Source organism: Mirounga angustirostris, unplaced genomic scaffold, assembly GCF_029215605.1.
Source record: "Mirounga angustirostris isolate CCGP_5_RB_7025 unplaced genomic scaffold, mMirAng1.0.hap1 SCAF_2, whole genome shotgun sequence".
Classification (NCBI taxonomy): Eukaryota; Metazoa; Chordata; class Mammalia; order Carnivora; family Phocidae; genus Mirounga; species Mirounga angustirostris.
This window is the reverse complement of record NW_026991710.1, coordinates 72,870,466-72,882,635: the sequence shown is the minus strand read 5'-3', so window position 1 is coordinate 72,882,635 and position 12,170 is coordinate 72,870,466. Positions and strand designations below refer to the sequence as shown.

General features: G+C 34.7%; 1 protein-coding gene across 12 annotated transcripts in view; it reads right to left on the bottom strand.

Moving 5' to 3' along the window:
- Positions 1-12,170, bottom strand: part of CCSER1 (coiled-coil serine rich protein 1) — a 1,348,832-nt gene that overhangs the window by 1,193,884 nt on the left and 142,778 nt on the right. For all 12 annotated transcript variants that reach the window (XM_064584812.1, XM_064584811.1, XM_064584807.1 and 9 more), the window contains one exon: positions 2,640-4,004. In XM_064584812.1, coding sequence (XP_064440882.1) covers positions 2,640-3,963 — 1,324 coding nt within the window. In that variant the 5' untranslated portion in view covers positions 3,964-4,004. The remainder of the gene's footprint in view (positions 1-2,639; positions 4,005-12,170) is intronic.

Genomic DNA, 12,170 nt, shown 5'->3' with positions numbered 1-12,170 from the left:
TTTAAAGATTTTTATTTATTTATCAGAGAGAGAGAGACAGAGGCAGGCAGAGGGAGAAGCAGGCTCCCTGCTCAGCAAGGAGCCCGATGTGGGACTCGATCCCAGGACCCTGGGATCATGACCTGAGCCGAAGGCAGACGCCTAACCGACTGAGCCACCCAGGCATCCCAACTTAACTGGTTTTAAAATGTTGAACTTCCAAATTATAAAATCCTTATGAATGGCACAAGAACCTCTCCACATAATGAAGGATAGAATACTATTGTCTTTTCCTTGTTGACATTACCAGCTTAATTGTCTATCCCTCTCTTTTACAAGTTGTAGATAACATGAATAAACAGCTAATGTCCCAAGAACCAGCAACACATTATCAAATTCATCGAAATTACTTTAATGTGTTAAATGGCTCACAATTAGGATCTTAGTCAACAGATTAATAGTCAGCAAGATACTCCCATAGAGATAAGTATATATAGCATTCAATTTGGCATTGAGGCAAATGATTATCTCTAAATAAGAATTAGATATAATCAGGATAAGTACATTTCTACCATATTTTTGTGCTATTTCTTTTAAAAACTGTCTAAATTCCAATTTGAGATCCACCATTTGCTAACAGTGTGATTTCATAAAGTTATTTGACTTAATCCTTAATTAGTAATAACTGCCATATAAAATTTTGGTTATGATTAAATGACACTTATCTTGATGAGCACTAAGATAAGGACTTGATGAATCACTATATTGTATACCCGAAACTAATACAACACTGTATGTTAAGTATACTGGAATTAAAATTTTTAAAAATAACTTTTTAAAAAAACATTAAATGAAACAATGCAAACAAATTCCTTAGCATGTTTTTGGGCGCACAGAAAAAAAAGGTGACCATCATCAATATCATCATCAGCATTGTTCTTATTATTACTATAATTAAAGAATTAATATAACTAAAGCCATAAGTACAAAAAAGGCTACCAAGATCAAAAATTTTAAAAGTAAGCAGATGCATAAAAATGATCTTGTGTCAAATGTGAAAAATATTAGGCTGTACAATTATACAGCTAGATAATTCATTCATGCATTTAAAACTTTAAAATTGGGCACCTGGATGGCTCAGTCAGTTAAGCAGCTGCCTTCAGCTCAGGTCTATGATCCCAGAGTCCTGGGATCGAGTCCCGCATCGGGCTCCCTGCTCAGCGGGGAGTCGGGTTCTCCCTCTGCCCCTCCCCTCTGCTTGTGCGCGCTCTCTCTCTCTCTCTCATTCCCTTGCTCTCTTGCAAAAATAAATAAAATCTTTTAAACAAATAAAACTTTAAAATTGTTATATTCATGGAGAGACTAATTGGATTAATCATATAATGTTATGATTCTTGACACTCTAATATATAACTTGACTTATTATAAATTTTATGTAATAATTTAGTATTATTTTTAATGTTTTGGAAAGAGCTGGGGTCATGAAGTCACTAAGCCTAGTCCCTAAGAGCCTGAGTTTTGGATTGAGATAGCTGTAATTTGACCATGCCACGTAACAGCTGTATGATCCCTTGGTCTCAGTTTTCATATTTGTAAAACGGAGACCACTGATGCCTGCCTCATAAGGCTTGTATTCCAAACAATTATCTACTAACGTTGTGACTTCAGACACATTACTTAACATATCTGTGTTCCAATTATCTTATCTGTAAAATGGGTGACTATAATTGTAGCGATTACAATCATGTGAGAATTTGATGAATTAATGTATCCAAAGTCCACAGAATGGGAAATGAGACATAATAAGCATTCTATGTTGGGAGAACTAGTTGGCAGTAACAGTAATAGGAATAGCAGAAGTAGCAACAGCAGAAGCAGTGGCAGGAGAAAAAAATTAATAAAAATAATGTCAAATACAGTCCAGTAGGTGGCATATATTCAACAGTTTTCTTAACTGAAATTTATATTAAATAACAAAGTTTTCTGTTAAATGACATACTGGAGTAATTCAACCACCCCCCCCTTTTATTCTTAACCAAAGAGCAGGTACCCAAGGTTACACAGGTATTTAATGACAGAGGCAAGGTTAGAACCACAGTATCCAGGCTCCAAGGACAGTATTTTTAAAGCTTGCAGGCCTATTATATTTAAAGATAGAGATTATCTGTGCTGAAACATAGATTCTACTTAATAATTCAAGTTTTGTTAAACTAGGAAATAGAATTTAAGGTATACAAATTTCTTTTATAGTGATTTGGCTGGAATATATCCATTTCATTAACTAAGAAATAAAATCAATTTCATTGACTAAGAAATACCAATGCTCTAAAACCATTTACTGTACAAAAAGAAATCCTTATTTTAGATAAAGCCACACTCCAAGTAAAATTAATTTCTTTCCACTGTCTTCTGAGGGCCAGAATCTGGACAACACAACTAAGAAAAATGAGTGATATTGCTGAATTACATTTTTAGCGTAATACAAGTGAAGTAAGTTTAAAATCAAGTAGAGAAAAGATTTAAAACAAATTATAAATAAGAAAAAATACTACAGAGTGAAAAATAAGGAAAAGGTGGTTTCTATTCATGAGATGGAATAAGAAAATTAAATAGAATGAAAATTATATTTCGTATTTACGATACAAAGAAAATCAGCTTACCTTTGGCAGGGTTTGATTCATATCCATATGATGTTTTGTTAAAAATATGATGATCACCAGAAGAGGGTATTATCCTTGAATCTGAAATAGGATGAATCCCTTTAACACGGTCAGCTATTGCTTTATGTTGCTCATAAAATCCAAGTTTCCTTGGGGAGCTTGTCGCCAACATTTTTTCACCATTTTGTACTACCACATGTTCTTCTCTTTGCATATCACCTGATAGGTGAGTCTCTGAGTTGTTCCCATTCATAACAGGTAGTTCAGTGATTTGCAATAACACTTCCTTCTGATTAGCAGCAGAGGTTTCTGATAAGGAATTAGATTCAGTGCTACATCGGCCTTCTAACCTGTATTTTCCAGGAGACATAATTGCACAGGGAACAGTTCCCATAAGGTCTATTGTTGTCTTTGTAACAGCAGCAGGATTGGAAGAGATCTGAGAGGTAGAATCATTGTGGCCAAAGTTGTCACAGTGGGATGCCATACTTCCACTTTGAGGAAATGCATCCGTTTCAGACACAGAATCTTCAGTCAAGGCTAAGAACTCTGAAGGTGTCTGAGCTGTTGTGAGATCAGCAGAAAGCAGCGGAGATTGTAAAGAGCTTCCTGCTCGTTCTGTTACATCCACGGAACAAGATGGAGAAGCTCTTACTAATACAGGCTCTCTCTCTTGGTACTGTGTAATTTCCAATGAGAATCCAGACTGTTGTACCAATGAAATGGATTGACTCTGTGGAACTGGTTTAGAAAATTTATAGTGAGATGAAAAGGATTTAGTAAGTAGTTTCTTTGTTGACTGCTTAACAGAACGGCGAGTTTGTTCTTCTGTGAATCCAGAATCATCCCCCTCACTTTTGCCAGAACTTAGGCAATTTATAAAGACATTCTTATTAGTTGAGTGCTCCTTTTCCCTTTCAAAATCTTCTGTTAAAGATCTTGTTATCTTCTTATTTCGCGAACTGCTAAAACCAACAGAATGTCTTCCCCTGGTTTTAATATGTTCTTCCAAACTCAGTTTTGGCATACTGCTATGACCAGATTGAGCACCATTTGAAATACTAAGGTTCTGGTTGGTAGCATCTTGCTTAGGTTCACTTCCCTTCTTATGGTGGAAACTAATGGAAGGAGTACGGAATATGCTCCTGCGTTTACCTGTACTACCTGAGCTTGAGTTAGTGCTGGAAGGAGAGGAACTGTGGACACCAACTGTATTACTGGAGGACGGTGAAGAAGGAAGAGAATCATGTCTTCTGCTAATACTTCTCCTGAATATTGGCAACCGGGAGACCAGGGTAGATCGTCTTGATCCTGAGTCCCCCATTGGGACTCCAAGGCTTGCACTGTGATAGCCAACTTAGCAGCCTAAAGAAGTTAAAACAAAAAGAACAAGTCAGGAGCATTCAATTATAAATTATAATAAAGACATTTTAAAACAAAACATTGTTTTTCAGTACATGGAATAGAATTCGGTTCACACTAAAATAATAAATAATTAAATTCTGATACTTAAGGATTTTTTGAAATTTTAAGTAGCAAAATTATCCAGTAATTTGCATGGCAATTTTATAATGGCTCAAACATTTCAAGATTACCAAGAATATTTAGTCTATTGAAGAGGTTATTGGGTTGGGAGACACAAGATCACTATTCAAGACCCAGCTTTACTACTCCCACTAGTTCTATAATTTGGTAAACTGTTTGATCCTAACACTTTTTATGTCTACTGATACAGATGTAGTAGCCATGTGACCACCATAACCATTGCCGTTGGGTAAAATGACCCACCTCAACCTCTATTGGCCAGCATCAGATACACCACAAGATTCAACAAGTTACTGCTCTGAACTTAAAAGAATCACAGACCAGACTAAGGGATGATCTGACACTACAATCTTGAGTCAAAGAAAAGCGAAACAGGAAGTATTCTTCTCCTTGGAGTTTGATTTTGGGGCAGTTAGAGATAATCAGGCCACTGGCAGAGGAAACTAAACCACAAAGGATACAGTGCATGGTTATAAACAAGGTAAGGTTATGAGGAAACCATGACTTTGAATTGAAGAAAAGACTTGAATGAAAATTAATTAAACTGGTAATGTTGAAATAAGTAAGAATACATACTGACAGAAGCAGAAGCATAGAAAATTTATGAACCACATTAATGTCAGGGTGGTGATGATGAAGAAAAAGAAGGAAGAGGATGTGAAGGTGGCAGCTCTACAGTTCATTAACTGTGATGTACCAAATACTTTTCTTACACAGATTATCTCTTTTAATGCTTTTAACTATAGAAGCAGATAATAATACCATGGTCATTTGACAGCAGAAAGGTAACCTTCTGTCATTCAGCTAATAAGTGGTAAAGCAGGAATAAGAAACTAATCCTTATGTAACCACAGGATCAGCTCATAATCAGATGATAATTCTGCCTTCAGTAGAGTGAAGAGCCAAACCGTGTGCTGCTGAAAGTCCAGCTATGCTTCTACTTCAGAGATTCCCACTTGTATGGTCAATCTTGCCATTCTGACGACTGCTATTTTTCACTGATTTTCATAATGTGCCCTGATTGGTTCCTGTTTTGCTTTGTTTTGCTTTATTTCTGTATTTCACATAATTCCTTAACTGTAATGTATACACCCCCTACATCAACTTGAATCAGACTCTGTTTCATTTTGCTGTTTTTTGCAACCAAAACTACCTAACTGAACAATAACAAATACTACATAAAATGACCAGCCCTCCATTTTATTATTCTTACAGAAACATTATGAGATTGATCAAGTGAAATACTTTCATGGTCCTGAAGAAGTATGTAACAAAAATGAAAAAATATATTCCCTTTTGGATTCACATTTAAAAATATTTAGTATTTTGTCCCAAATGATATAAAATCTAAGATTTGCATTAAATGATTTTTATTAAATGATTTCTACTTGCATTCACTAAATTTGAATCTAAATTAAACTATGTGTAAAACACTCCCAAAATATCTGCATATTCTTGTAAGCCTTTGGGAGTATAAAGTTTTTTTTTTTTTAAAGATTTTATTTATTTATTTGACAGAGAGAGACAGCTAGAGAGGGAACACAAGCAGGGAGACTGGGAGAGGGAGAAGCAGGCTTCCACTGGGCAGGGAGCCCGATGCAGGCCTCGATCCCAGGACGCTGGGATCATGACCTGAGCCGAAGGTAGACGCTTAACAACTGAGCCACCCAGGTGCCCCAGAGAATAAAGTTTAAAATATAAACAAAGACACTTTAGCTCTTAAAATCTCACAAATTAAAAATATCTAATTTTCCTCCCAGGTTAAATCTAATTTAACCAATTTCCAATTTCCAAAGTGGATACAAAAAATAATAAAATAAATGCTGACACAAAAGCAAGAAATGTTAAAAAAAAAAAAGGCCAATAAATATTTCAATATACACAAATACTGAAAATATCTTATTAGTAATAATGGTAAATATCTTGACATTAATGCATTTATAACCATAGATTCACCACCAGCTAAATATCGTAATGGTTAATAATGCTCCAATTATAACAAAATTCTTTACTAGGCATTGAATGGAAATAAATGATGCACATTAATGAAAAATCACAACTGAGAATAATGTTAACTAAAGCATCAGTAAGACTGAAATCATGAAAAAAAATGTATTTTTTTTAAGATTTTATTTATTTGAGAGAAATTAAGCACTAGTGGGAGGAAGGGTAGCAGGAGGGAGGCAAGCAGACTCCCTGCTGAGTGGGGAGCCCAACAAGGGGCTCAATCCCAGGACCCTGAGATCATGACCTGAGCTAAAGTCAGACACTTAACTGACTGAGCCACCCAGGTGCCCCTGTGTCAGCATTTAAAAATAGGGACTCATTCAATATCTCTTTAGCAAGTATTCAAAGGATTTAACTAATAAAAAATACAGAAAAAAAAATACAGTAATTACTCCTCTCTTCCTAAGTGCTTAATGAAAACAACCAGACTTCCATTGGGTACCAATAATAGACTTAGGTTACTAATATATTTAACCTAATTTAAGTAAAAACATCATAAATACTAAGAGATATTTGCACATTGAATGGGATAACATGAAACAGATATAAAATCTATTGGAGATAAAAATCCTTTAGATTTTACTTTGTCTAACTGATAGTCTTTTAAATTAAGGTCTTGATTTCCTACTGAGAGCTTCCCAGCTAAAAAAGAGAAAGATAACATATATATAGATAGGTTGGAATTATCCATATTTTTTAGAGAGACTCTTCTATGTTTAGATGCTATTTATATCTCCAGATTCATTATCCCCCTCTCCTCATATTTAATTGTCTAATTGGACTGATTACTGCTTGCCATTTTCTGTTCACTTTCACCTGCTGGGCATTTGCAGATGTGGGATCACCTGCTTAGGATGCCCTTCCTGTAACTCTGACGTGAAATATTCCTATTTCTCTAACATTGTCCCTTCCAGGATGTCATCCGTGACCCCTTTCCCATCCTCTTCCATTTGGGATGTAATACTACTCCTTTACATATCCTCAAGTATTACCTTACATAGTTAACATCTGTCTATCTGACTTCACTATTTGACCTTAAGTTTCTTAGTAGCAAAGGCCATCTCTGCTTTGCTTTGAGACCCCATTGCCTAATGTAAGACACAGTTAGTACCTGTCAACTAAATGGATTTTAGGAAATAAAGTTTTAACTTCAATACATCAGTATTTCAAACCTAAATAAACATATTTTCTGCCTCACTACCATAAATAAATGCTGCAATTTTGAGGTTAATTATATTAATTTACAACTTTTAGAGAGTCATACGTTAATTGAAAACCTTTCCAACTGTAAAATTATTCAATAATCTAAAATTTGCTAACATCTGAAAATGTTCTAGAAGCACAATGCTAAATTAAAAAGTTGAATAAAACAATATATCATCACATCTACTATTAATGACAGACAAATGTAACACTGAAACATGTTAATTTTATTTTTATTATAATTTTATTATGACAATCACCTTTTAATTTCTTAATAAACCTTGTGTATATTTTCATATATTTTTACAAATTTCCAAGTCAGATAAAATAAACATATTTTTTTCAGTTCTCCTCTAATATTTCTTGGTTCAGAAGTCATATCACCTCAATCATAACAGATCCTAAAAAATACACAGGTTGAACTAGACCTGCCCATCTTCCAGGGGCCTTTACTACTACGAACATTATTTTTTTGGGAAAACAAATTTGTTATAAAAAGTGTCTTCTAATTATACCTTTAAAGCTATATGGATAAACAAAAAATTAGACTATTTTAGACAATATCACTACACAGATGCATAACTTGACCCTACTGGAAGTGGTATGAAATTCAGTTTGATCTCAATTGAAGAAACAGTATCCTTTGCTCTTTAACACCAGGATTTAACAAGAAATTCCCAGAAAGTACTTTATTCAGTGATCTCTGTAACTTTAGCAAACACTATCATTACCCTTAAGAGTGAAATATCACACAGTAGATCTGTTCTGAATAAAATGAGAGGTGAATCTTATTTGGCATGGTTCAGAAAAATACAAATTCTAGTTAAAGGGGCTATATGCATTGCTAATGTTACCTATTTAAAATAGAGTAAATGTAAAATAAGAAATACTGAAAAATATACATATATATATATGTATATATACATACACACACACACACACACACACACTTTCTTTCATGATTCTAAAGGCATTATCTGTAGGCATAAAAAGACCTTGCAGGGCTTCAGGGGCACCTGGGTGGCTCATTAAGCGTCTGCCTTCGGCTCAGGTCATGATCGCAGGACATGATCCCAGGGTCCTGGGATGGGGTCTCTAATCGGGCTCCCTGCTCAGTGGGAATCCTGCTTCTCCCTCTCCCACTCCCCCTGTTTGTGTTCCCTCTCTCGCTGTCTCTCTCTCTGTCAAATAAGTAAATAAAATCTTTAAAAAAAAAAAAAAAAAAAAACCTTGCAGGGTTTCAAAGCAATCATCTTGAAAATGAATACCACATACAGATAGCTATGTCTGTCTATGCAAGTAAAAGAAACAAAACAAAAACCCCTTCACCTTTTTTTCCCAGCATTTTTTCAAATATTTTCCTAGAATTTGAATACCCCTCATATTTTGTCACCATAAGCCAAAGATGAAGTCACCTGACAGCCCACATCTGAGATAGTCCTAAATATCATGTCTTTCTCCCCAAACTTGTGATGTTTAAGGAGAAATTTACAAACAAAAATACTTCAAATCCAAGCTCTGCCACTTACTAGTAGAATTAGCTAGAATAAGATAATAATTATTTTAGGTATGAAAAGGTGCAAAATCAGAAAGAAACTTAGCACTCTGCCTCATAGTGAATAAATTTCCAGTTTCTTTCTTTTCTGATGCAATGCATTCAAGCAAGTGGGGAATAAATGATTATAAAAATGAGCTACTTATCAAAATCTGCCCCAATTATTCCATTTTAAAAATCACCTAAAAACATTGGGGGAGTGGGGCACCTGGGTGGCTCAGTTGGTTAAGCTACTGCCTTCGGCTCAGGTCATGATCCTGGAGTCCCGGGATCGAGTCCCGCATCAGGCTCCCCGCTCAGCAGAGAGTCTGCTTCTCCTTCTGACCCTCCCCCCTCTCATGCTCTCTCTCTCTGTCTCATTCTCTCTCTTAAATAAATAAATAAAATCTTTAAAAAAAAAATATTGGGGGAGTACATAAATCAAGATCAGTATTCCAATCCCTTATGATGAACCTCCCCAAAGTATACATTTTTATTGGAATTGAAAAACAATGATCAATATTTGAAAGGTTTGTGAAGAATGTTGCATGAAGTAAATCTGGTCCCAGTTCTATTCTTTCTCAGAAAAGATTTCCGAAAATAACCCGATACAGCCTAAATGATCATGCTGAAAAGAAAATCTATGATACATGATGAAATAGAAGAAAGAAAATTCACAGAAACCAAATATTCTCTAGGTCACAATTTTTCAACACTAAGAAAGTGATGGCAGAAAATAAATTATATGTAAACATATCAAAGGGCATTGATCAACTTTTACCAAAATTAAATAAAATAAAAGCTTGAAGAAGTTTCCAAAACAATCTTACCTAAATATGTCCTTCAGCCACAGATTTAAATGAGGCTCACAACCTTTTAGGTGGTTAGGGCTCAGCTGGAAAGCCCTCCAGTCCAGACTCTTTCTATTACAAAGCCATGCAATTTACACCTCAACATTCTTTAACTTTATGTTGCAAGGTATCCTTAAATGAATTTCTAAAATGTTTTACTGTTTTTCCCTTAAATGAACGGGGAACTAATGGAAGGATTTTTAACAGATAAATCACTACCACAACATGAACAGGGCCACTTCAGCCATAGGGTTAGTGAGGGCAACATGAGATAAATTAAAAAACGGATGAATCAGGACCAAGTGGGTGATCGATCACTGGAAAGAAAATGAGATTGTCAGATGAAGGCAGAAAGAGTCAGAAATCATATACTTGATCAGGTATGTTTAATTCACAAATTATTAAATTTGCATATAATGTAGCCGCACTGAGTAGATGAAGTTCTTTTCAACAAATAAACAAAAAAATAATCCAAATAAATAATTGCTTATATCAGAAATATCTACCTTTAGGTGAAGGTAACTACTAAAAATGATTTGACTCTAAAGTTGATATGTAAACAGAGGTAGACTGCCCCTGATTAGATCTGTATAAATCAATCTCCTTGGAAAAAAAGAGAATGAGTTATGTCAAATTAGCATAATAATGGGAACGTTACAATATGAAAGGAGAATACATTTCAAAGAGATTATTCCAGCAGGATTTAGGGAAGCAGAGGAGTTCCTTGTCTGAATTGATGAAGACAAGGGGTCCTGATACATATTTAGAAGGACATGTAATCTGGAGACCCAGCCCTATAGGATCTTAGTTATTTAGTAACCAGAAGAGACAACAGAAGGTAAAATGACATATAAAAAGGATGGATTTGGGCCAGAGATTAGATAGAATTTAATATTTGAAAGAAGTCAAAAGCTGTATCTACATGTGACCAGGCTTAGGTAAATGAGACTATTTATATTTAAAGAACATTATAATTTATGTTCCGGGATTTACACACAATGAAGGTGTAACTGTTAAGAATGCAGATTCTGACACAAGAATATCTAGACTTGAACTGGGCATTACACATGAGTTGTGTGACTTGAGAGTGGCTTAAAAAGGTATTTAAGCTCCCTGCGCCTAAATTTCTTCATGAAGATAAACAGTTGCACCTACCTTAAGGAATTTTCATCAGGATCTAGTAAACACACACAAAAAAGCATTCAGTACAGGGTCTAACATAGGATAAGTGCTTTAATAACTGTAAGTTATTTATCAAGAACAATTAACCATGTTTGTATTGTTTCCCAACAAATGATTTTTAATTCAACTTAACTTTCCAAACCACTCTCACCTGGAAGTTCTAATTCTGTCTAATCAAAGACTAATACTGTCATTTCCTGAGTCAATCCTGAACAGGGCAGAATGATTATTAGAAGCTACAATACCTACATGTCCATGGGGCTTAGAATTAGTACTGATATATATGAATAAATAGTGATGTGGCCACTGTTGCATTTTTTAACTTGTCTCTTACAAATAATTCCACTCAACTTGGTCGTGCTTTTGACCCAAAATATTAGTGGCCATGCTGATCTCCTACCTGACAAGTTTTGTTCAATTTTTCATTAAGTAAATATTGAGTTCAATTATTCAGTCTTAGTTTTGCTTTTTTTTTTATCTTTAACAGAATTTAGACTTTAAGGAGAAAATAACTGACAATATTATGAATATTCAAAGACTGTGTCTTAGGCTCAAAACATGATTCCCAAAAGATGGATCTGATAAATTTTTTGAGCAGTGCTAATGTCAGTGTAACAAATATACAACTTTAAAGAGGACAGCACACATCTAAAAGTATGTATACATTTGTTAATAAAGAAAAATTATATTATTCTTTATAATCACATCTTATTATTGGAGAAATCTGTGTTGGTTTTAAAATATTATTTTGGAAAAAAAAAGTCTTCACAGCATCCTAGCTAAGGTTTCTTAGAAGCAGGGCCTGAGCAAGGGATTCTTGTTCAAGCAATTTATTAGAGAACTACTCTCAGGAGAAGGTTAAGAAAGGAGGTATGATAGGACAGAGGGAAAAACTAATCAGATATGTGGTCACCAGTGGAGACTAGCTTCAGACTGATCCCATGGGATCTGGAGCCTAACTCATGTCTTGAGATATATGGCTGATCTTTTGTAGTCTCATGCCAGTCAACCATTTGCAGACTTCTCTAAGGAATGAGAAAAAAAAATATTTGAAGCATATATGACAGGCAATGGATTGATTATCTGGAATATATAAAGAATTCTTATAAATCAATTAAAAAATCAAATAAATGAGTAAAGAATACGAACAAGCAATTCCCAGAAGAAATACACATCACCAATGAATTTATGAAAAGATATTCAAACCTG